Source organism: Falco rusticolus, chromosome 20 (assembly GCF_015220075.1).
Source record: "Falco rusticolus isolate bFalRus1 chromosome 20, bFalRus1.pri, whole genome shotgun sequence".
NCBI classification, from domain to species: domain Eukaryota; kingdom Metazoa; phylum Chordata; class Aves; order Falconiformes; family Falconidae; genus Falco; species Falco rusticolus.
In genome coordinates, this window is record NC_051206.1 from 94,517 (window position 1) to 117,512 (window position 22,996).

The window sequence follows — 22,996 nt, forward strand, 5'->3', positions numbered from 1 at the left end:
GGTGACATTGGGGGTGACATTGGTGTACGGGGGGGCTCGATATTGGGGGGTGTCCCACGGGGGGGGTGGAGGGGGATGGTGGAGGGAGTGGATGTGGGATCCTTGAGAGGAGTGTCTGGATATTGGGGTCTTTTGGGGGGCGGATGGGGGCTGGGGGGGCACGGATTTGGGGTCCTTTGGGGGGACGTGAGGTCCCTGGGAGGGGATCTGGATATGGAGATATTGGGGGGGTGCCGAGGAGGGGGTCTGGATATGGGGACTTTGGGGGGGGGGGGGATGTGGGTCCTCGGGGTGAGGGCATCTGAGTTTGGCATCCTTTGTGGAGGTGGTGTGGGATCTGTGGGAGGGGGTCTAGATACGGGGATTTTGGGAGGGGGGAATCAGGGAGACGGGTCTGGGTATGGGACCTTTTTTTGGGGAGGACACACAACACACGGGGGACATGGGTCCCTCCACCCGCGGGGCATTTGAGATAAAGGGGTCGCAGGGGGGTGGTCTGGCCCTGGAGCCACTGGGGAGAGGGGGATCCCCGCGGGGTACCGGGGGTCCAGCCCCGGGGGGTTGGGGGGGGGCGCGCGTGGCGACGAGTGGGGGGGTGGTCCCTGGCGCGGGGGCAGGTCCGAGGCGGCGGGTGCCCCGGGGGTGGGGGGGATCCCAGCCGCGGGGGGGGGGGGGATGGGGGGCGGCGGGGGCTGTCCCGGACTGGTGCCTCCCCCGGCCGGTGCCTCCCCCGGCCCGGCAGCGCCTCCTCCCGCCCCCCCGCGCCAGGCGGAGCCGGAGCCGGAGCGGAGCCGGTGCCGGGGCGGCTCATTGCGGCGCGGCGCGGCGGCAGCATGGCCACCACCGTGCCCTGCACCCGCTTCACCGACGAGTACCAGCTCTACGAGGAGATCGGCAAGTAAGGGCCGCCGGCACCGGCACCGGCACCGGCACCGGGCACGGGCACGGCACCGGCCGTGGGCGGAGCGCGGGGGGCGGCGGGGGCGGGGGGCGCTGGCCGGGGCTCCGGCCGCTGCTCGGTGCAGACGTGACGCATCCCCCCTTCCTCCGCGGGACGGGGCACCCGGGACCGGCTCCCCCACCGCCTCCGCCGCCCCCCCCCCTTTACCGGCCCTGCCCAGCCCCCCCCCCCCCCCGGCTGCCCCCCCCCCCCCCCGCCCCGTACTGCCCTCCCCCCGGTACTGGCCCTGCCCCCCCCCCCCCCCCCAATACCGGCCCCCGCCGGTCCGGTGCCTGCCCCCCAGCATCTCCCCTCCCCGCCCCAGCCGCAGGGACCCTCGGGGCCTTACAGCCCCCGGGGCCGCCCGGACCCCAAGTTCCTCCACGTAACCCCCGTCCCCATGGACCCCCCAGTCCCTGCAGCCCCCTTGTTCCCCAGGGACCCCCCCATCCTTACAGGCCCCCCTGATCTTTCCTGACAACCCCCCTCCAGTCCTTAACTATGCCCCAATCACCCCAGACCCCCCCAATCCTTCCATTTTTCGCGCCCCCCCCCCCCGCGCCCCGGTCCCCAATCATCCAGCCCTATAGATGCTCCCAGTCCTTATAGCCACCCTTGACCCTATGGACCCTCATCTCTACAGACCCCCTCCTCCATGTCTCCTGGCCCCCCAGTCCTTATAGATCCCCCAGCACTCCCGATCCCGCCCCTGGCTTCTACAGCCCCCCCCCCCCTCCAGTCTTTACAGCCCTCCCTTGCTCCTACAGACCCCCTCGTCCTCACAGACACACACACACACGCACACCCCCATCTCTGAAGATCCTCTGGTCCTTAGAGCCGCCCCAGTCCTTATAGACCCCCATCCCTCCAGACCCCTCCGAAGCCCTTACTGATACCCGCACCCCCGCCCCGAGCCCTTACAGCCGCACCAGTCCTTACAGACCTCCCAGACCCCCTCAATCCTGACAGACGCCCCCGCCTGAAGCCCCTACACCCCCCAGTCCCTATAGCCATCCCTCATCCTCCAGCCTGTCCTTGAGTACTTATAGGCACCTGCTCCTTTCAGACCCCCCCCATCCTCCAGGCCCCCTTGCCCCCCACCCCTATGGATCTCCCAATCACTCTGCGCCCCCCGTTGCTATAGACCCATCCATGTCTCCCCTCTGGTCCTTATAGCCCCTTCTCAGCCCCCAGCCCCCGTTAGACCCCTTTGGGCCTTATATAACTCCCCAGATCTGCTGCCCCCTCCCCCAGCCACCGGTCCTTATAGATGCCAGCCCTTCTGGACCCGTAGTCCTTAAAGATCCCCAGGTCCCCCCTGCCCCTCCCACCCCCATCCTTCCACCTCCCCAGCCACCCCTCCATCCATGACCCCCCCCGGGATGTGTGTTGGGGGGATCTGAGGAGAAACTCGTTTGGGGTGGGGGCTAATTTGACCCGAAGGCCATGGGGCGGGGGCAGATCCCCTGGACCCCCATGCAGACCGGAGGGAGTAAAACTGGGGGGGTGGGGCATGTGGGGGCAGACCTTGTCGGGGCAGAAGGTACGCCCCCCATAGCCGGGGGACATTTTGCAGGGATAGATGTGGTCCCTTTGGGGGTACCTGGGGGGGTAGGGTGGGGGGAGATGTGGTGACATCAGGGGCTATTCCCTCACTTTCCCCCAAATCCAGCCTGTCCTGATTGCCATGGCAACGCAGATCCCCCCATCCCTCCATGTCACCCACCAGCCACTGTGCGTGTCTCCCCCCGTGCCCGGCTTGCCAGGGACATCTGCCCACGGCCGGTGGGGAAACTGAGGCACAGGGCGGGGGGGCACAGCAAATGGCAGTCGTCCCTCCTACAGGAGCTGGCACCCACTGTGTCCCCCTGTCCCCGGGGCCACGTGGGAGGGGATGGGGTGGCCGGGGGGTGCAAGGCCAGAGGGGATCCCCCCATCCGCCAGTGGTGGCAGGGTCCTCACTGTCTGGGCCAGTGTGGGGCCCTCGGTGCCCCAGGACATGGGGACCTGGTGTGGTGGCAGGGGAGCACCTGGCCCCCAACCTCCTGGGGCCCACGTGTCCCCCGCAGGACCCTTGGTGTGGCGGCACAGGGGTGCTACTGGCACGGGGGTGCTGCCAGGCTCTGCCGTGACCCCAGCCCAGCACTGGGGGCTGTCCCCTGAGGGGGTTCCTTGGTGCCACCCCAGACGCTGCCCTGACCCCTCGAGCGTGGGTGCTGCTGAGCACCTGCTGCCCTGGGGACTCCGGCAGGCAGGGACAGGCAGGAATGTTGGTCCTGGGAGGGGGACAGGTGGTGGTGGCGCTTGAGGGGGCTGCAGGCGAGTGGGTGTCCCTGCCCAGTGTGAGTATGACCACACTGTCCCTGTCCCCGGGATTGCCGGTGGCCACTGGCTCCCCGAGCCCCACTGGGCCCGCAGCCGGGCCCTGTGCCCGCTGCTACCGCTGCCACCATCGCTACCACCTCCGCCACCACCATGGCCACCGCCGCCATCCGGGCCACCCGCCGTCCCCATGGCAACGGGCTGCCGGTGCCGGATCCTTCCCACGACCCCCTCCGTGATGCTGGTCCCAGGCCCCCCCGAGGTGCTCACCCCCCCGAGCCCACCCCCACCACCTGGCACCCCCCAGCACCCCCATCCGCAGGCCCCCAGCGTGCCTGGGGTGGGGGCCAACTGGCATCGGGGCTCCCCCGGTGTCGGGGTTCACCCCGCGGGTGCTGAGTCACGGCCGGTGCAGTCCCTGGCCCCGGGGTGCTGAGTCACGGGGTGGGAGCCCACCCGTGCCTGGTTTCGGGGGGGGGGGGCTGAGACAGGCGGGGGGCACTGAGCCTGTCCCCCCCGCCCTCCCCAGGGGGGCTTTCTCGGTGGTCCGGCGCTGCGTCAAGCTCTGCACTGGCCATGAGTACGCCGCCAAGATCATCAACACCAAAAAGCTCTCTGCCAGAGGTAGGACCCCCCAGCGACCCCCCGGCACCCACCCCGGGGCCACCCCCAGCCCGGCCACCCGGGTGCCCATGGTAACACCCATGGTGCCCGTGACACCCGCGGTACGCACGATGCTTGGGGTGGGGGGGGCTCCACGGGGGCTGGATCCAGCTCTGCCTCTTCCCACTCCCTCCTGCTACCCTGTGGGACGCCCCCCCCCAGCCCCAGGGTGCCCCTCGGAGCCCCGCAGCAGCCGTGGTGTGCCCTAGGGTGTGCACATGCATGAGCAGCTCTTTGCGTGTGTGCATGCACAGACGTGTGTATATGCATGTGCTTTGTGCAAAGGGGTCTGTGTGCGCGCAGCTGTGAGCAGTGTGTGTACACACAGGTGTGAGCAGTGCGTGTGCATGGGTATGTGTGCGCACAGATGTGTGCAGTGCATGTCCAACGTGTACATGTGTATGTGTGCATAGGTGTGTGCTGGGGGTGTGTGCATGCTTGCACAAGTGTGAGCTGTGTGTGATGTGTACATGGGGTGTGTGCAGTGTGTGTGTGCACAAGTGTGTGCGTGCAACAGTGTGAGCTCTATGTGTGCATGTGTGTGCACACAGGTGTGTGCGTGATGTGTACATGGGGTGTGTGCATGCGCAGGTGTGTGTGGTGTGTGATGTGCACGTATGTGTTCATGGATGTGTGCAGGCACATGTGTGTGCACATATGTGTGTACATGAGGGTGTGCACATGTAAGCAGTGCGGGGTGCACGAGTGTGTGCTCACACAGGTGTGTGTGCAGGGCTGTGAGCAGGCAGAGTGTGCGCGCGCTGTGTCAGTGGGTTTGTGGCTGTGTGTGCAGATGTCAGCAGTGCATGTGTGCAGTGTGTATACAGGTGTGTGCACTGCATGTGCGGGGGTGTATGTGTGTGCACAGGTGTGAGCAGGGCATATGCATGTGTGCCTGTACTGGGCCACAGGGTGTGTGCACCCCTCAGCAGTGTGTGTGTGACCCTGTGCGAGGGGTGTGTGTGCACAGTGTACATGGGTGTGGGGGTGTGCACACGTGTGAGCAGGCAGCACATGGTTGCACTGAGTGCATGGGGGTGTACTCTGTGTACACACGTGTATGTACCTTGGCCATGAGTGTGTGTGCATGTGCACAGGTGTTTGCTCTGAGTACAGTGTGCATGGGGGTGCCTGTGCACGCTGTACATGGGGGTGTGTGCACATGTGTGTGCAGGTGGGGGATGTGTGTGATTGCTATACACGTGTGTGTACATACACACAGGTGGGGGGGGTTGTGAGCAGGTGCACACCCTGCCTGGCACAGCCCTTCCCTGCTCACACACACGCATGTGCGCGCACACACACACATACAGAGTGTTACAGCCACACACCCTGACACACACACACCCTGACACACACACATGCACAGACAGGTAGAGGCACACAACCTGATACACACAGACACATACACACAGAGGTACAGCTGCATGCCCTGTACACACGTGTGTGCACGTGGACAGGTACAGCCACATGCCCTGATAGACATGTACACAAACACAGCTACAGCCACACACCCTCACACACACACAGATACAGCTGCATATCCTGACACACACACATCACACACACACACAGAGGTACAGCCACACGCCCTGATACGCATGTATGTACAGACATACAGGTACAGCTGCACCCCCTGGTACGTACACACAGGTACAGCCGTGCGCTCGTACACTGGCAGTCACAGGTACGCATGTGTACAGCTGCAAACAGGTGCAGCTGCATGGATGTACAGCTGCAGACACAGCTACAGCCACACATAGGTACAGCATCACCTGTAGGTACACCTGCACACACAGATACTGCCATGCACGCAGGTACAGCTGCACACCACAGTACACACACAGGTACAACTACACACACAGGTACCACTACACACATACACTCATACAGTGGCAAACACATGTACACACGTGTACAGCTACACACAGGTGCAGCTGCACGCATGAGCGCAGCCTCATGGATGTACAGTTGCACACAGGTGCAGTCACATGTGGGTGCAGTGGCACACGTGGGTACAGCTGTGCACAAAGGTGCACCCATGCACACAGGTACAACCGCATGGATGTACAGCTGCACACACATGTTGTACTGCCGCAAGCTGGGACAGTGGCACACACAGGTGCACGTGCACATGGGTACAGCCGCCCACAGGCACACCCGCACGCGCAGGCACACCTGCACACCTGCACACCTACACGTACTACCCCCCACAGGGACAGGGACACCACACATACATCCACACCCACAACGCATGCACAACCACACCCCCCACACACACATGGGCACAAGCACACACACATACAACCACACGTGTTTGCACACCCACAGGCACATACGCACACATCCATACATGCACAACCACACAAATGTGCATACACACATGCGCAGTTGCGTACACATGTGTGTACACATCTGCGCACACCCACACACCCATGCACCCACATGTGTGCACACACATGCAAACCCGCACACAGGTGCACGTGCCCACAGGTGCACACCCACACACTCGTGTGCCCTGGTACACGCCGGCACATGCATGCACAGTGACACACGCATGCACACCCACACGCACCTGCACAGCTGTGCGCACCCACCCACAGAGCCATGTGCACGCACGAGCGGGCACCTGCAGGCTCCTCGGGCTGGGGACAGGGCTGGGGAGAGGGACCCCCTGTGGCGCGGGTGGGGCTGGGGGGCCCCGGGGTGGGGGATGGGGGGCGGGGAGCTGGCTGACCCCTGTCCCCCCAGACCACCAGAAGCTGGAGCGGGAGGCCCGCATCTGCCGGCTGCTGAAGCACTCCAACATCGGTGAGTGGTGCCTGGCCCGGACCACCCTGGGGACAGGCACCATGGGGGTGCGCAGGGTGCCACCCTGGGATGTGCTGGGTGCCCACCTGAGGATGTGTGGGGTGTCACCCCTGGGGTCCTGCTAGGTGCCACCCCAGGGACACGCTGGGTGCCACCATGAGGGCGTGCCACCCTGGGGACATGTGGGGTCCTGCTGGGTGCCACCCCAGCGACACACTGGGTGCCCCCCTGGGGTCCTGGGACACGCTGGGTGCCACCACAGGGGTGTGCTGTCTGCCACCCAGGGACACGCTGGGTGCCCCCTGGGCCATGCTGGGTGTCACCCTGGTGACAGGTGGGGTCCTACCCCTGGGGTCCTGCTGGGTGCCTCCCCCGGTGACACACTGGGTGCAGATGTGAGGGCTGCATGACATGGACACACGTGTGACAGACGTGGCGGCTGCCCGGGGCCCGTGGGCTCCTGGGGCCGAGGCTGAGCCTGTCCCTGTCCCCATCCCTGTCCCTGTCCTGTCCCTGCAGTGCGGCTCCATGACAGCATCTCAGAGGAGGGTTTCCATTACCTCGTCTTCGACCTGTGAGTGCAGCTGGGGGGGTCAGGGGGGATCGAGGGGTCCCGGGGGGGTCGGGGTGCCCAGGCATCAGGGTCCCAGGGTGACGCGGTGCCCCGGCTGCGTTGCAGGGTGACCGGCGGCGAGCTCTTTGAGGACATCGTGGCACGGGAGTACTACAGCGAAGCTGATGCCAGGTGAGCCCCCATGTCTCCCCCCGCCCCCCCCCCCCAAAGTCCCCTGGACACCCCCAGCCCCCCCAGTGCCCCCCCCATCCCCCGGGGGGGCTTCAGGGATGGGGCAGCTCCAGCAAGGCAGGCAGGGGGGGGAGCTGAGTGGGTGGGAGGTGCCCACCCCCTTACTGTAACCCCCCACCAACTTCCATCCTGCTGCCGGGTGATCAGTGGGGCCCCCCCACATCCCCCCCTCACCCCATGCTCCCACCACCAACCCCCGCCGCTGAGGCCTGGTGCTGTCATGATGTGCCAGGGGGGCTGGTGGCGGGTGGGGGGCCCCCAGGGCCCCCCCGTGCCTGTAGTGAGCCCCCAGCACCCTGTGTGCCCACCGTGTGCCCGTCCCCGTGGTCTCTGGGCTTTCACAACATTGTTTCTCCCCCTCTCTCGTTCCCCCCATCTCCACCCCCCCGTCCCCCCTCCCCGTGCCCTTCCCTCTGCCCTCTGTCCGTCCCTCCTGTCCTCCCCCCCACCCCCCCCACCCCCCCCACCCCCCTGTCTCCCATCACACCTCACTTGGGCTCTGCGTGTCCGTGTGTCCGTCTGTGTGTCTGTCCGTCCCACCGCTGCCCCCCTGCTTGCTACCCCCCCGGCACCCCCTTCCCTGTGTTTTGCCTCCTGCCCCCCACCTGCCCCTGACCTGCCTCCTTGCCCCCCCCCCCCGCCCCCCCAACCTGCCCCTCTGTCCTTCTCCCTCCTGCCTCTGTATCCTCCCCCCCACCCCCCATCCTACCCCCTACTCCCACCCCATTCCTCTCCATCCTGCCCCCTCACCCCCTTATCCCCACCCTGCCCCCACTCCCGCCCCCCGCCCCCCGCCCCCCGTTTTGTTTTGCAGTCACTGTGTCCATGAGCTATTAGCACGCGTTTCTCCCACCCATCACTTTGCCCCTGTGCAGAGGGAGCCACAGGTCAGTATAATGGGGGGGGGGGCGGGGGGGCCGTGCCCCCTGCGCTGCCCCCACCCGCCGGAGCATCCCGCTTCCCGGCCCCCCGCTCCCCTTGCTGGGACCCCGCTTTGGGGCTCTCTCCTCCCTCCTTTTTCTGCCCCCCCTCCCCCCAAATTTTTTGCCCCACCCCTTGCAGGGAGGTACCCCACACACACACACGCCCCAGCACCCCCAGCCGGGCAGGGGCCCCTCACTTCACCCCCATTTCAGCCTCTCATCCCCCTGCTCCTTCCTTCTTTCTTTCTTGTCTTGTCTCCATCCGCCCTCCCCGCACCCCCCTGTCCCCCCCGTGAGTCCTGTCTGGGGGACCCCAGTGTCCAGGCAGCAGCAGGGCTGGGGGGGGTCCCCATGGCCGGCGAGGGGGCACAGCAGCACCATTAGGGTGACCCCCATGGCTCCATGCCAGGATGGGAGCACCCCCTGATGGGCACCCAGGGGTGACCTCCCTCCAAGGCAGTGTCCCCCCCCCGGGGTGACCCCCCCAAGCAGGGGCACAGGGGGGTGCCAAGCTCAGCACACCCCCCAGTATGAGATCACGGCTTGTTTTTGTAGAGTCCCTCCCAGGGCGCAGCGGGCGGCTGGCAGCGGGGCAGGGGGCTGATTTGGAGGGGGCGCAGGTCCCAGGTGGCCCTGACAGGGGGGTGTGGGAGGTGGCGGGGGGGGGGGCAGCATGCCCCTGACGCCCCCCTCTGACGTTTGCGTGCAGCCACTGCATCCAGCAGATCCTGGAGGCCGTCCTCCACTGTCACCAAATGGGGGTCGTCCACAGGGACCTCAAGGTGAGTGCCCCCCCCGTCCACCTGTCTGCACAGGGTGCTTCTCCCCCCTCCCCAGGTCTTTCCCTGTGTCCCCACATATGGGGCGGGGGGGTGGGGGGGTGGGCAGCTTTGTGGGTCCTCAAGCTCCCATGTCCTGGGGTGTGTGTCACTGAGCTCCCCGTGGGGCTGGCGGTGTCCCCTCTGCTCTGGGTGCCTCCACCTGCCATCTCCCCTTTCTGGAGGTGCACGTGACTCCCCAGGCACGGCGACCTCCCGCACTGAGCCAGGTGCTCACTGTGACCCCCCCGCTCACGCACACAACCCCCGTTGGGGTGCTGGGGGCGGGCGTGAGCCAGGTGGGATGTGGGGCTGGGGGGTGCTCGGGGCTGGCTCTGAGGTGGGACATGGCCCTGAGGCTGCAGGGCTGCGGGGCGATGCCGGGGTGAGGCCAGGGGTGACATGGTGGCACCGTAGGGACGGCAGGGGGACTGCCACCCAGGCACCCCCCAGCACTCGGCACGGGGACAGGCAGGTGGGCAGCACCCGCTTGATGGCGGCGGCAAAGCCCCCTCTGCTCCCCCTCTGGTGTCCCCTCTCCCCTCGCCACCCTGTGCCCGCTGCTGCCGTGGCAGCCGGAGAACCTGCTCCTGGCCAGCAAGTGCAAAGGGGCAGCGGTGAAGCTGGCAGACTTCGGCCTCGCCATCGAGGTGCAGGGGGATCAGCAGGCCTGGTTCGGTGAGTGCCGCTGCATCCCCGTGCCCACCGCGCCCTCCCCGTGCCCACCGCTTCCTGCCCACCGTGTCCTGCCCCGTGCCCACCATGCCCTCCCTGTGCCCACTGCGTCCTCCCTGTGCCCACCGTGCCCTCCCCGTGCCCACCGCTTCCTACCCACTGCTCCCTGCGTCCTGCCCACCGTGTCCTGCCCCATGCCCACCGCTTCTTACCCACCATGCCCTGCCCCGTGCCCACTGCATCCTGCCCACCGCGTCCTGCCCCATGCCCACTGCATCCTCCCTGTGCCCACCGTGCCCTCCCTGTGCCCACCGCTTCCTACCCACCACGCTCTGCCCCATGCCCACCGCGTCCTGCCCTGTGCCCACCATGTCCTGCCCACCACGTCCTGGCACCATGTCCTCCCTGTGCCCACCGCGTCCTCCCTGTGCCCACCGTGTCCTGCCTACTATGCCCTGCCCTATGCCCACTGTGTCCTACCTACCGCACCCTGCCCCATGCCCACCGTGTCCAGCCCAGCGCGCCCTTCCCCGTGCCCACTGTGCCCTTCCCCGTGCCCACCACATCCTGCCCCATGCCCCCCATGCCCTGCCCCATGCCCACCATGTCCCTCCCCCGTGCCCACCGCATCCAGCCCCATCCCCACCGCATCCCCACCCCGTGCCCAGCACACCGCTGCCCTGTGGCTGTGCCCCAGCCCCGTGTCCACTGCCCGCTGCCTCACGCCCACCCTGCCCCTGCCCCTGCCCACCCCCTCCCGCCCGCCACGGCTCGGCTCAGCTCCTGCCATCTCCACCCCAGGCTTTGCGGGCACGCCGGGCTACCTCTCCCCCGAAGTCCTGCGCAAAGAGGCCTATGGCAAACCCGTGGACATCTGGGCATGTGGTAAGAGCCCGGCCCCGCCGGCCCCCCACCTCGGTCCCCTCCCCCATCCCTTCCTGCCCCTTTCCTGGCTCCGTCCCAGTTGCATCCCAGTCCCATGCCAGTATCATCCTCTTCCCCATCCCAGTTCTATGCTGGTCCCATCCTAGTTCCTGTCCCAGCCCCAGCCCAGTCCTCATCCATGTCCCCATCCTGGTCCTGTCCCCACCCTGGGCTGTGTGCCCCGGCTGTGCTGTGCTCTGCTGGGTGTCTGGATGCTGCCGCGGGGAACATGGGGACAGGCTGACCTGGGGACACTGCTGTCCCTGGGCAGGGCTGGAGGGAGCCGCGGGGAGGTCCCTGTTCCCCTAGCCCTGACTCTGCTCTCCCTCACCCAGGTGTCATCCTGTACATCTTGCTGGTGGGGTACCCCCCATTTTGGGATGAGGACCAGCACAAACTCTACCAACAGATCAAGGCTGGTGCCTATGACGTAAGTCCCCGGTGCCAGGCCCCCCCTGCACTGCAGCCAGGTGGCCCGTTAACTCTGGAACCTACTGAGGGACACTACAGCTAATCATCACCAGGCAGAGCCTGGGGGATGGCTTTGGGCCACATCTCTGGTGGCTGCCCAGGGACTTGGCAAGGGGACTCTCTTGGCAAGGCTACTCTCCCCAGCCATCACCCCCGTGTCCCCACCCCTCCCCAGTTCCCTTCGCCTGAGTGGGACACGGTCACCCCCGAAGCGAAAAACCTCATCAACCAGATGCTGACCATCAACCCTGCCAAGCGCATCACAGCCCACGAAGCCCTCAAGCACCCGTGGGTCTGCGTAAGTGCTGTCCCTGCTCCGTGTCCCCCCGGTGTGGCCCCTGGCGCCTGGCGCTGACCCCGTTGTCCCCCACAGCAACGCTCGACCGTGGCCTCCATGATGCACAGGCAGGAGACGGTAGAATGTCTGAAAAAGTTCAACGCCCGGAGGAAGCTCAAGGTGAGGGATCCTCAAGGGACAGCGTGGGCTGGATCCGTGCCCGGTGCTTCCCCCCAGCACAGCAGCCACTGTGCCCATGCTGGGGCCATGTGCTCACAGCCAGCGCCCGGTGCAGCACGGTCCCATCCCCCATCCCAGCTACCCCCTGCTGCCATCCCGGTGCTTCCCTGCCTGGCGTGGTCCCATCCTGGCAGCGCCCTCGTGCTTTCCCACGGGGCACAGCCCTGTCCCAGTGGTGCTGTGGCCCCATCCTGGCCCCATGCCTGGTGCTTTGCTATGTGGGATGGTCCCCTGTGGCTGTGCCTGCTGTGGCATGGTGTCACGCTGGCCATGCCGGCTGCTCTGCCACGGGCCGTGGGCCCGTCCCAGTGATACCCAGCGCGGCACGGCCCCAGCCTGCCCCTGCCCGGCAGGTTTCCCAGCACCACGGTCTCACCCTGGTCGTGCCCAGTGTGGTGCCCCGTGCCATGGTCCCATCCTGTCCTGCCTGGCATGTCACACCATGCCATGGCCCTATCCTGCACCCCTGCCCCTCCATCCCATCACCCCCACCCCAGCCTCATCATGCACCCCCTGCCGCACTGCCCCCCCATCCCATCATGCCCCCCGGCCTCATCCTGCACTCATTGCCCCCCCATCCTATCACCTCCCATCCTCATCCTGCCCCACCTGCCCCACTGCCCCCCCATCCCATCACCCCTGCCCCAGCCTCATCCTGCACCCCCTGCCCCACCCTCCCCATCCCATCATCACCCCCATCCTCATCCTGCACACAGCCCGCCCCCCACCCCCCACCCCCCCACCCCCCACCCCAACTCATCCTGCCCCCTTCCTTGCAGGGCGCCATCCTCACCACCATGTTGGCCACCAGGAACTTCTCAGGTAAGGAGGGGCTCCCGCTGGCTGGGGGGGCCCGGGGGCCACAGCCCCCCCGCCCGCAGCCCCCGCCGAGGCCGGTGCCCCCCTCCCCCTCTCTCTGTCACTGTCTTTCTCTCTTTCTCCCCCTCCCCCCCCTTAACCCCCCCCCCATTTTTTCCCTGTCGGCGAGGACGGGGGCGTGCATTAGCCAAGGGGGGGGCAGGATCCGCCCCCCCCCCGCCCCACGCACACAGCAGCAGGTAGTGCCGGGTCCCCGTGTCCCCCCCCCCCGCCGACTCCGGTGGCTGGCGGGGGGGGGGACACGGTGGGAGGGGACGGAGCAACACGAGCCACCCCCAGGCCTGAGGCCGGGGTAATGGGCACCCCAGGGCTTGCTGTTGGGGGGTGGAAGGGTGGGAAGGTGGGGGTCTTGGCTGCAGCGCCCCCCCCCCGCCCACCTGCCCCTTCCCCCTAACAGGAGCTCTGCTCCCTTCTCTCCTCTCTCTCTCTCTCTCTGCTGCGGCTCCTGCCCGCAGTGGGCAGACAGACCACCGCTCCTCCGACCATGTCGGCGGCCGCCGCCGGGGCCCCCCTGGGGCTGGTGGAACAAGGTAGACGCATCCGCAAAGGGCCCCCCCGGCCCCCCCGGCCCTGCTTGGTTTCTGTGTCCCCCCCATCTCCCCGCCCCAGATCCTTTGTCCCCATGTCCCGTCCCCCCAACCGTCCTCTTCCTCACACCTCCCCCCCCCCCCCCCAACGGGTTTCGGGTGCCCTCCTCGGAAATCGGAGCGCATGCATGGACCCCCCGCATTGCCTCCCCCCGTCCTGCACCCCCCCAGCCTCTCCCCTTCCCCGTGGGGACCGAGTGATGCCACTGTCTCCCCCTGCCGCTATCACCCCCCGGTTGGCGCCGGGGGGGGAGTCTGCACCCCCCCACCCCCCTGCAGTGCTTGACCCCCATTCCCGGGGGGGTTGCTTGGGTGCTTGTGCCCTGCTCTGGGCCAGTGGTCCCTGGGGGGAGGATGACACACTGTGGTGGCACCCCCAGGGGACCCCCACCTGGGTCAGCAATGGGGAGCTGGGGCAGGGGGAGATAATTTCGGGGTGCCCTCCCCATTGCTCCCACCCCACGGCACTGCCCCCCAGCCCCTGCACACAGAGGGGGCACGCTTGTGCATGGAGGGGGGCAAACCAGCTGCATGCCCTGTGGTCCCCCCGTGGCCCCCCCTGTGTCTGCCCCTCGCGCACACCCCCAGCATGTGCCCCCCCCGCCCTGCATGCCCCCCTGCATGCCCTCTCGCACGTTCCTCCCTCACGGCTTCCCGAGAGCTGTAGCCAGTGTTCGTGGCACCGCGAAACACTCGGCGGGTCTTAAACCATGCCCCCACCCCCAGGGCTACAGCGGCCCCCCCCCCCCGAGCCGGGGAAACCCCCCTCCGACCCCCCCTAATTCGGCTCTGGTTTAAACCCCCACCTCTCAGCGCCCGCCTGCTTTCGGAGGAGGGACCGGGACCCTTGGGGACACCCTGCCAGGGACCTCTGTAGGGACATGGGTCCACGGGGGGGGCAGGGGTGTCCCCTCCCCCCCCATTTCCCCCCCACCCCCCCCAACAGTGGGTGCTGATCCATGCCACCCAGCTGTCACCGGATTTGCACAGCGCCCCCCCCCGCTGTGACGCTAGCAAGGGGGTCCTCGAGTTCAGAGATGTGACAAGGATGCTTGAGGTGACACCCCCACCACCGCCAGTTGTGCCCCCCTGCCATGTCCCTGTCCCCCCCGCTGGCCAGAGAATACGACAGGAGTGACAGATGCTCCCCCAGCCCCCGTCCTCGTCCCCCTCCAGAATGGCACTGGGTGGGGCACAGGAGGCCGCCCCCCCCCCCGACTCAAATATCTTTTTTATGTTTTGTTTTTTTTTTTTATGTTTGTCCCTTTTTCCTCCTTTTTCCACACGTTTCTCTCTCATCCCCTCCCCCCCTCCCCTGCTCTCTCTTGCTTTCCTCTCTGCATTTCTCCAAGGTAAGCCAGCCCTGGCCCCCCTCTGCGGGGGCCACCAGGATGGGACCCCCCACAGCTCATGTGTGTGTCCCCCAGGTTGGGGACCCTCCCCTCAGGCTGGGGACACCCCCAGGATGGGGACATCCCCAGGTTGGGGACACCCCCGCTAGGTTGGGGACACCCCCAGGTTGGGGACCTTCCCCTCCCAGCGTGTCTCCCCTCCGCAGCACCTGGGTGGTGGGTGCTGGTGGCGCCCAGTGGGTCATCGGGGGGGAGGGGGGGAGCACTGAGGGAGGGACAGGGGGACACACACACGAGGGAGGGGACAGCTGCTGATACTCTCTCCCCCTTCACAGCAGCTAAGAGCTTACTGAACAAGAAGGCAGACGGCGTGAAGGTGAGGGGCTGCGGGGGGGAGCCGCGGGGGGGCTGCCCCCCCCCCCGTGCCACTGAGCCCCCTGTCTCTCCCCCCAGCCCCAGACCAACAGCACCAAAGGCAGCGCCGGTGTCACCAGCCCCAAGGGGACACTCCCACCTGCCGCGCTGGTAGGTGCCCCCCACCCTGTCGTCCCCCCTCCTGGCCACATCCATCCCACCATCCCATCCCATCCATCGCCATGCGCCCACCCCCCCCCCCGGCCCTGGCCTCGTCTGTCTGTCTGTCCAGCTGTCCCTGGGGTTGCTGGAGATGGGGGGTGTCATGAGGATGGAGGGGGGGTGCAGGATGCAGGCAGGATGCCCCTCGCAGGGACGGCAGGTGGGTGCAGGATGGGTGCAGGGGGGTGCATGTTATGGGTGTGGCGGTGCCCCGTGCTGCGGATCATGCGGTGGGTGCAGGATACTGGCCCAGGGATGGGGCTGCTGACTGTGATCCTGCGGTGAGGTAAGTGCAGGATGCGGCACAGGGCTGCCAGGCTGGTGCAGCGGGTGCAGGACGTGGGGATGCCCTGGCAATGCAGACAGCAAGGTGGGTGCAGGATGCGGGCACGGGGGTGCCCACCGCCACCCAGCTGGCACAGCGGGTGCGGGGTACGGGCACGAGCGTGTCTGGCGGGTGCCGTGAGCACAGGATACAGGCGCAGGGATGCCCAGCGGGCACAGTGAGCGCAGGGTACAGCCGTGGGAATGTGTGGTGGGTACAGCAAGTGCAGGATCTGGGTGCAGAGGTGCTCGGCTGGCGCAGTGCGTGCAGGACACGGGCATGCGGGTGCCCAGCTGGAGCACTAAGTGCAGGATATGGGCACAATGATGCCCAGCTGGTGGACACAGGCACGGGGGTGTGCAGCCGGCACAGCAAGTGCGGGACACGGGCACCGGGGTGCCCAGCGAGTGTGGGACACTGTGGGTGAGTAAAGGGGTATCCAGCCCATGGAGCGAGTGCGGGACACGGCAGAGGGATGCTCGGCTGGCACAGTGAGTGGAGTTCACGGGCACAGGGATGCCCGGTCAGCACAGCAGATGCAGGACACGGGCACGGGACTGCCCTCTACAACCCAGCCGGCTTTCCCTCGGCTGTCTCGCTGCGCCTCTCTCCCTGCTCTCTGCCCCCTTCCCCGCCTCTCCCACCTCCGTCTTTCTGTGAATTAAACCATTTGGCTTTCGCTGGACTAATGACTCTCTGCTTCTCTCCCCCCCCTCTGCCCCTCCCCGAATCCGGTCTGGGTCTCTCTTCGCCCCCGTCCGCGTGCTTCTCGCTCCGTCGTCCTCCCCCTCCGTTGTCCCCCTCCCTGGGCTCTTGCTTCGTCCCCCCCCCCCCCCCGCCTCTGTCTCTCTCCCTTCTCCCATAGGAGCCTCAAACTACTGTAATTCATAACCCTGCGGACGGCATAAAGGTATTGCTGCCTCCCTTCCCTTCGCGCCTCGCCGCGTTCGTTAGCCCTCGGGGTCGTTTGGGGCCCCGCTTTCCGCCTCCATCCTCCCCCCAGCATCAGCCATGGCGCAGGGTGGGGAGGGGGCTGACGTGGCGCTGGAGCGGATGAGGAGCGCGCACGGGGCGCAGTGATGGTGGGGGCTCCCCCCCACGGCGTCCGCCATCGCCGGGGTCCTGCTGAGCCCCGGCCGGGCTCACACCCGCCGCCCCCGGCTGGGCCCGATTCTGACCCTCTCTGTTTGTGTCTCTCCCCCTGCACCGTCGCTGTCCTGCTGGCAGGAGTCGTCCGATAGCACCAACACCACCATCGAGGACGAGGACACAAAAGGTGACGGGAGGGCTGCGGAGCAGGGCTAGCACTGGGATGCACTGGGAGGGTGCTGGAATGTGCTGGGATGCACTAGGATGGCACTGGGATGCACTGGGAGGGTGCTAGAATGCACTGGGATGGAGCTGGAATGCACTGGGATGGCACTGGGGTGCACTGGGAGCGTGCTGGAATAGAGCTGGGATGCACTGGGACATGCACTGGAAGGGTGCTGGAATGCACTAGGATGGAGCTGGGATGCACTGGGAGGGTGCTAGAATGCACTGGGATGGAGCTGGAATGCACTGGGATGGCACTGGGGTGCGCTGGGAGCGTGCTGGAATAGAGCTGGGATGCACTGGGACATGCACTGGAAGGGTGCTGGAATGCACTAGGATGGAGCTGGGATGCACTGGGATTTCACCAGGATCCACTGAGATGGCACTGAGATGCAATTTGACGAAACTGGGATGGCGCTAGGGTGGCAGTAGAATGCATTGGGGTGTACTGGAATGGCACTGGGATGGCACCAGGATGCATTGGGATGGCGCTGGGATGCATTGGGGTGCACTGAGAGGTCACTGGGATGCACTGGGACAGCACTGGGATGAAGCTGGGATGCACTGGGATGGCACCAGGATGCATTGGGGTGCACTGGGATGCACTGAGATGGCACTGGGATGCAATTTGATGGCACTGAGATAGCACTGGGATGCATTGGGGTGCACTGAGACATCATTGGGTTGCACTGGGACAGCACTGGGATGGAGCTGGGATGCACTGGGATGACACCAGGATGCATTGGGGTGCACTGGGATGCACTGAGATGGCATTGGGATGCAATTTGATGGCACTGGGATGGCACTGGCATGGTGCTAGGGTGGCACTAGGATGCATTAGAGTGTAATGGAGTGGCAGTGGGATGCACTGGGATGGCACTGGGATGCGCTCAGATGCACTGAGATGTCACTGGGATAGCACTGGGATGCACTGGGATGGAGCTGGGATGCACTGGCAAGGCACCAGGGTGCATTGGGTTGTACTGGAATGAAACCAGGATGCATTGGAACACACTGTAGTGGCACAGGGATGGCAGTGAGATGCTCTGGGGTGCACTGGGATGGACTGGGACACCACTGTACTGGCATAGGACACATTGGGATGGCACTGGTATGGGATGAGATGGCACCAGGATGCATTGGGGTGCACTGGCATGGCACATTGGGGTGCACTTTAATGGTACAGGGATGCACTGGGATGCTCTGGAATGGCACTAGGATGCATTGGAGTTAACTGGGATGGAACTGGGATGTATTGGGATGCACTGCATTGGCATAAGGACAGCCTAAGGATGGCACTGGGATGCTCTGGAATGGCTCTGGGATGGCACTGAGCTGCATTAGGGTGCACTGAGATGGACTGGGATGGCACCGAGATGCTCCAGCATGCACAGGGATACAGTGGGATGGTACCAGCATGAACTGAGATGCACTGGAATGGCAGTGTAATGCACTGGATGGAACTGAGGTGTACTGGAATGCACTAAAATGGTACTGGGATGCACTGGGAAGCAGTAGAATGGTACTGCAACGCACTGAAATGGAACTGGGATGTATTGGGATGCACTGGAATAGCACTGGGACACAGTAGATTGTCACCGAGATGCAGTGGGATGTCACTGGGATGCACTGAGGCAAATGGGAGTGTAATGATATGATCTGGCATAGCACTGGGGTGTACTGGGGTCGAACTGGTCTGTATTGGAATGCACTGGAGTGGCAGTGGGATGCAGTAGAATGGCACTGGGATGCACTGGAGTGGCGTCAGGATGAAATGAGACATCGGGATATAGTGAAGTGGGCTGCATTGAAATGGCACTGGAGCACACTGGGATGCACTGAGATGGAACTGGGGTGAACTGGAATGCACTGGAAGGGCACTGGGATACAGTAGGTTGGCACTGGGCTGCACTGAAATGGACTGGGATGGTCCTGAGATGTACTGGTGTAAACTAAGATGTTTTGGGATGCCCTGGAATGGTAGTGGAACATACCTGATTGTAACTGAGATGTAGTGGGATGCACTGGAATGTACGGGTGAGTCACTGGGATGCAGTAGGATTGCACTGGGATGGAACTGGGGCATATTGAAATGCACTGGGGTGGCTCTGGGATGCACTAGGATGTATTGGAGCACACTGGAGGAACACTGGGATGCAATGGGATTGCACTGGGATGTGTTGTGATCACTTACATGGAACTGGGATCTATTGTAATACATTGAGATGGTACCGGGATGCACTGGAATGGCACTGAGACAGAGTGGGATGGCACTGGGTGTATTGGGATGCACTGGAATGGCACTGGGATATAGTGGGGCATGCAGGGTTAACATTGGGATGCACTGGGAAGCACTGGAACATGCTGAACTGGCACTGGGAGGGCACTGGGATGGCACTGGGCAGCACTGGGGCATGCTGGGAGGGCACAGGACCCCTGGGTGTGGGGATGCTGATACTGGTGTGGCAGAGTTGTGGGGACCCTGGGTGCGTGGAGGTCCCTGTGTCTGTCCCCATGGTCTCTGTCGCTGTCCCCCTCCATGGTCCCTGTGCCTGTCCCTGCCATGGTTTGTCTGTTCCCCCCACCCCCGCCATGGTCCCTGTCTGGCCCCGTGGCCCCCCTCCCATGTGTCCCTTCCCCATGTCCCATGTCACCGTGTCCATCCCAATGTCCGGGCCACTCACCCCCACAGAACGTGTCTGTCCCTCTCCCCTCAGCCCCCCCGCTCCCACCTGCATCACCCCCCACCCCCCAGTCCCTCTGCTCCGCCCCAGGGGACCCTGGCACGGGGACAGGGACAGGGCAGTGACACTGGCCATCCCCCCCCAGCCCGCAAGCAGGAGATCATCAAGATCACGGAGCAGCTCATCGAGGCCGTCAACAACGGGGACTTCGAGGCTTATGCGTGAGTGGGGTCCTGTGGGCGGGGTTGGGTGGGGCTGGGGGGGTGGGGCAGGGCGGGGCGGGGCTGCCGCTCACCCACTGCCTTGCAGGAAGATCTGCGACCCTGGGCTCACCTCCTTCGAGCCTGAGGCCCTGGGCAACCTGGTGGAGGGCATGGACTTCCACCGCTTCTACTTCGAGAACTGTGAGTGCCTGTCCTGCCTGCGCCCTGCCTGCCCTGCCTGTGCCCTGCCTGCACCCTGCCTGACCTCTGCCTTTGCCCTGCTTGTGCCTTGCCTGCCCTGCCTGTGCTCTGCCTGCACTCTGCCTGCCCCCTGCCTGCCCTGCCCGCGCCCTGCCTGCCCCCTGCCTGCCCTGCCTGCCCCCTGCCTTTGCCCTGCTTGTGCCTTGCCTGCCCTGCCTGTGCTCTGCCTGCACTCTGCCTGCCCCCTGCCTGCTCCCTGCCTGCCCTGCCTGCCCCCTGCCTGCCCCCTGCCTGCCCTGCATGCCCCCTGCCTTTGCCCTGCTTGTGCCCTGCCTGCCCTGCCTGTGCCCTGCCTGCACCCTGCCTGCACCCTGCTTCTCCCTGCCCATCTCTTCTCCATCCATCCTGCCTGTTGCCCCTGCCTGTCCACCCCGGCTGTCCTGCCTGTGCCCTGCCTGCCCTGCCTTTCTCCCTCCCCATCCTACCTGTCCCTCTGCCTGTCCTGCCTGTCCCCCTCGGCTGTTTTCTGCCTGCTTGCCCACCCTGCCTGCCCAGCCTGTCTGGCTGCCTACCTAGCTGGCACCTCCTGCCCTGCCTGTCCACAGCCCTGCCCTGCCCGCCTGCCTGTATGCCTTATCTGGCCCTACCTGCCCCCACCCCACCCCCACCCCCCACCTGCCAGGCAGTCTTGGCCACCCGCTGACCGTCCGTCCATCCAAACTGCCTCACCCCTGCCCAGCCCCTCTGTCCGTCCACCCTACCTGTCCTTCCTGTCCCCCTGCCCGTCCCCTGTCTGGTCGCTGTCTGCTGCCCTGCTCGTCCTGCCTCTTCCCCATCTCTGCCTGCCTTGCCTGGCCTGCCTGCCCCCCTGTCCGCCTGCCCGTCCCTGTTCCTACCCGGCCATCCCTCTGCCTGCCCTGCCAGCCCCCCTGCCCCTCGCCCTGCGCGCCGCTGACGCCCCCCCCCCCGCAGTGCTCTCCAAGAACAACAAGCCCATCCACACGACCATCCTGAACCCCCACGTGCACGTCATCGGGGAGGACGCCGCCTGCATCGCCTACATCCGCCTCACCCAGTACATCGATGCCCAGGGCCGGCCCCGCACCAGCCAGTCCGAGGAGACCCGCGTCTGGCACCGCCGCGACGGCAAGTGGCAGAACGTCCACTTCCATGGCTCGGGGGCCCCCGTCGCCCCGCTCCAGTGAAGGTGAGTGCGGGATTGGGGGGAGCGGGGTGCCCTGCTTCTGGCTCACCAAGGGTGTCCCCCATCCCCGCAGAGCTTGTGGTGGCTGTCCTGGTTCCAGCCCGACGGAGACGGCGATGGGAGCCGAGCCGGCAGCCGGAGCTGCGGCCCCGAAGCACGCGTCCGCATGCCTGTCCCCCCTCCGCCCCGGCCCCTGCTCCTCCCCCCACCAGTGCCTGTGTTTGCAGAAAACAAAAAGACAAAAAAAAAAAAAAAAAAAAAGCCAAAACGATGAAAACAGAAAAAAGAAAAAAAAAAAAAAAAAAAGGGGGGGGGGGGGGAGAAAAACCCCCACCAAACCCCAACCCAAACACACACCCAAAAACCAACCCAGCCACTCGGCCACAGGCAGAGGGGCTGGGGGGGACAACCCCACAGCCAGACCCCCCCTCTCTGCCCGTCTCCGCCTGGGGGGAGTGTGTCTCCCAGCTGGTGGAAGGGGGGGGCAGTGGCGGGGGGTGGGGGGGGTCCCGACCCCCGTCCCGGCTGTGCTTGTGGCGTTTCGCTGTTGCTGGTGGTGGATGTTGTTCTTTGGACTCCGCTTTTGCTCTTTCCCTCCCCGGTCCCTGTACATAGAGAGAGCTCTTTATTTTTGAATTCCCACGGGGGTCCCCGGCCACGGGGGGCTGCTGGGTGGTAAGCAAGGCTGGGGGGGGGGACAGACCCCCCCCCAAAAAAAAGTCCAGCGCTACCCCCAGGAGCGATGCCATGAGGGAACTGAGGCTGATCCCAGGCACTGCTGGGGTGGGGGCACGGTGGGTGCCTTTGGGAGGGTCCCCCGGCAGGCATCCCTGTGTCCCCAGCCTGGTGACAAAGGCCAGGCACCCAGCACCCTGTTTCCCCCTCCCCGGGCAGGCGGGTGGCTGGGTCCTGGCTCCAGGTGCTGGCAGGTTTTGGCAGAGGTGACAGGGTTGGGGGGATGTGGGTGCCATGTAATGGGGCTGGGGCGTGGCCGGGGGGCTGCGGCCCAGGCAGCGGGGATGGGGCGGGGGGATCGGGGCAATCCAGCCAGCACTGACGCAGCATCGAAAGCACTTTAGACTAAGAGAACGGGTCTCTTAGGGGGCACAGGCTGCTCCGCCGGGTGCTGGGCGTCCCCCGCTGCTCCCCCCACCGCACAGGGGCACCGGGCAGCGCTCCCAGCTCCGGCCGAGGGTGTTTACTACCCTCCTGCCTCCCTTCCCCCCAGCCAGTGCTCAGGGGGACCCCATCTCCCCCCCGTTCTTCTTCCCTGGGGGAGGCATCACCCACTCTGGGCACTCTCCAGCTCGGCCACGCATTTTCCCTGGGGCTTCCCCTTCCTCCACCTCTGCGTCCGGAGGCACCGTGTGTTGCTGGGGGCTGTTTTTGGCTGGGGGGGGGGGGGGGGGGGAAGGGCTGGGGGATATCTATTTCTTTTTTTAATTATTATTATTTTTTTCTGCATGCCCTTTGCGCGGGAGCAAACCTCGGGCGCTAATGCTGTATGTCGAGGAGCTGAGCTGAGCTGTTACTGTCCCATGAATGCTGGTGGATCGTTGCCAAATTTTTCTCTTCTCCCCTTTTCTCTCATTCTTTTTCCGTGTGTCGTCCCCGCCCCCCCCCCCCCCCCCCCCCCCCCCGGCACATCCCTGTCCCCCCAATCCCTTTGTCTTTTCTTTCTGAGCCTTGTAAGTGTATAAGATGACTCTGATTTTGTTTTTGTCTCGGGAAAACTGCAAATAAATTATGAGGAAAAACAACTGACCAAAAAAAGTAGCTGGAGGGAGAAGGCTGAGTAAATC

The 22,996-nt window shown here is 65.5% G+C and overlaps 1 protein-coding gene across 6 annotated transcripts; it reads left to right on the forward strand.

Annotated features, from left to right (window-relative positions):
- Positions 1 to 743: 743 nt before the first annotated feature.
- On the forward strand, positions 744 to 21,425 carry CAMK2B (calcium/calmodulin dependent protein kinase II beta). 6 transcript variants are annotated; one of them, XM_037371810.1, is made up of 21 exons: positions 744 to 898; positions 3,792 to 3,886; positions 6,677 to 6,736; positions 7,256 to 7,310; positions 7,416 to 7,481; positions 9,174 to 9,246; positions 9,858 to 9,960; positions 10,759 to 10,842; positions 11,217 to 11,311; positions 11,528 to 11,650; positions 11,726 to 11,809; positions 12,649 to 12,691; positions 13,204 to 13,278; positions 15,023 to 15,063; positions 15,141 to 15,212; positions 16,454 to 16,498; positions 16,816 to 16,864; positions 19,732 to 19,807; positions 19,896 to 19,990; positions 20,963 to 21,197; positions 21,268 to 21,425. In XM_037371810.1, exons 1-20 carry the CDS (start codon positions 834 to 836, stop codon positions 21,193 to 21,195), a joined length of 1,632 nt encoding a protein of 543 aa, XP_037227707.1. In that variant the 5' UTR covers positions 744 to 833; the 3' UTR covers positions 21,196 to 21,197; positions 21,268 to 21,425. The 6 variants fall into 6 exon arrangements, with proteins under 6 accessions (XP_037227707.1, XP_037227709.1, XP_037227713.1 ...); XM_037371811.1 differs by having other exon boundaries at positions 745 to 898; positions 15,026 to 15,063; XM_037371812.1 differs by lacking the exon at positions 16,454 to 16,498.
- The last annotated feature ends 1,571 nt before the right edge of the window (positions 21,426 to 22,996 follow it).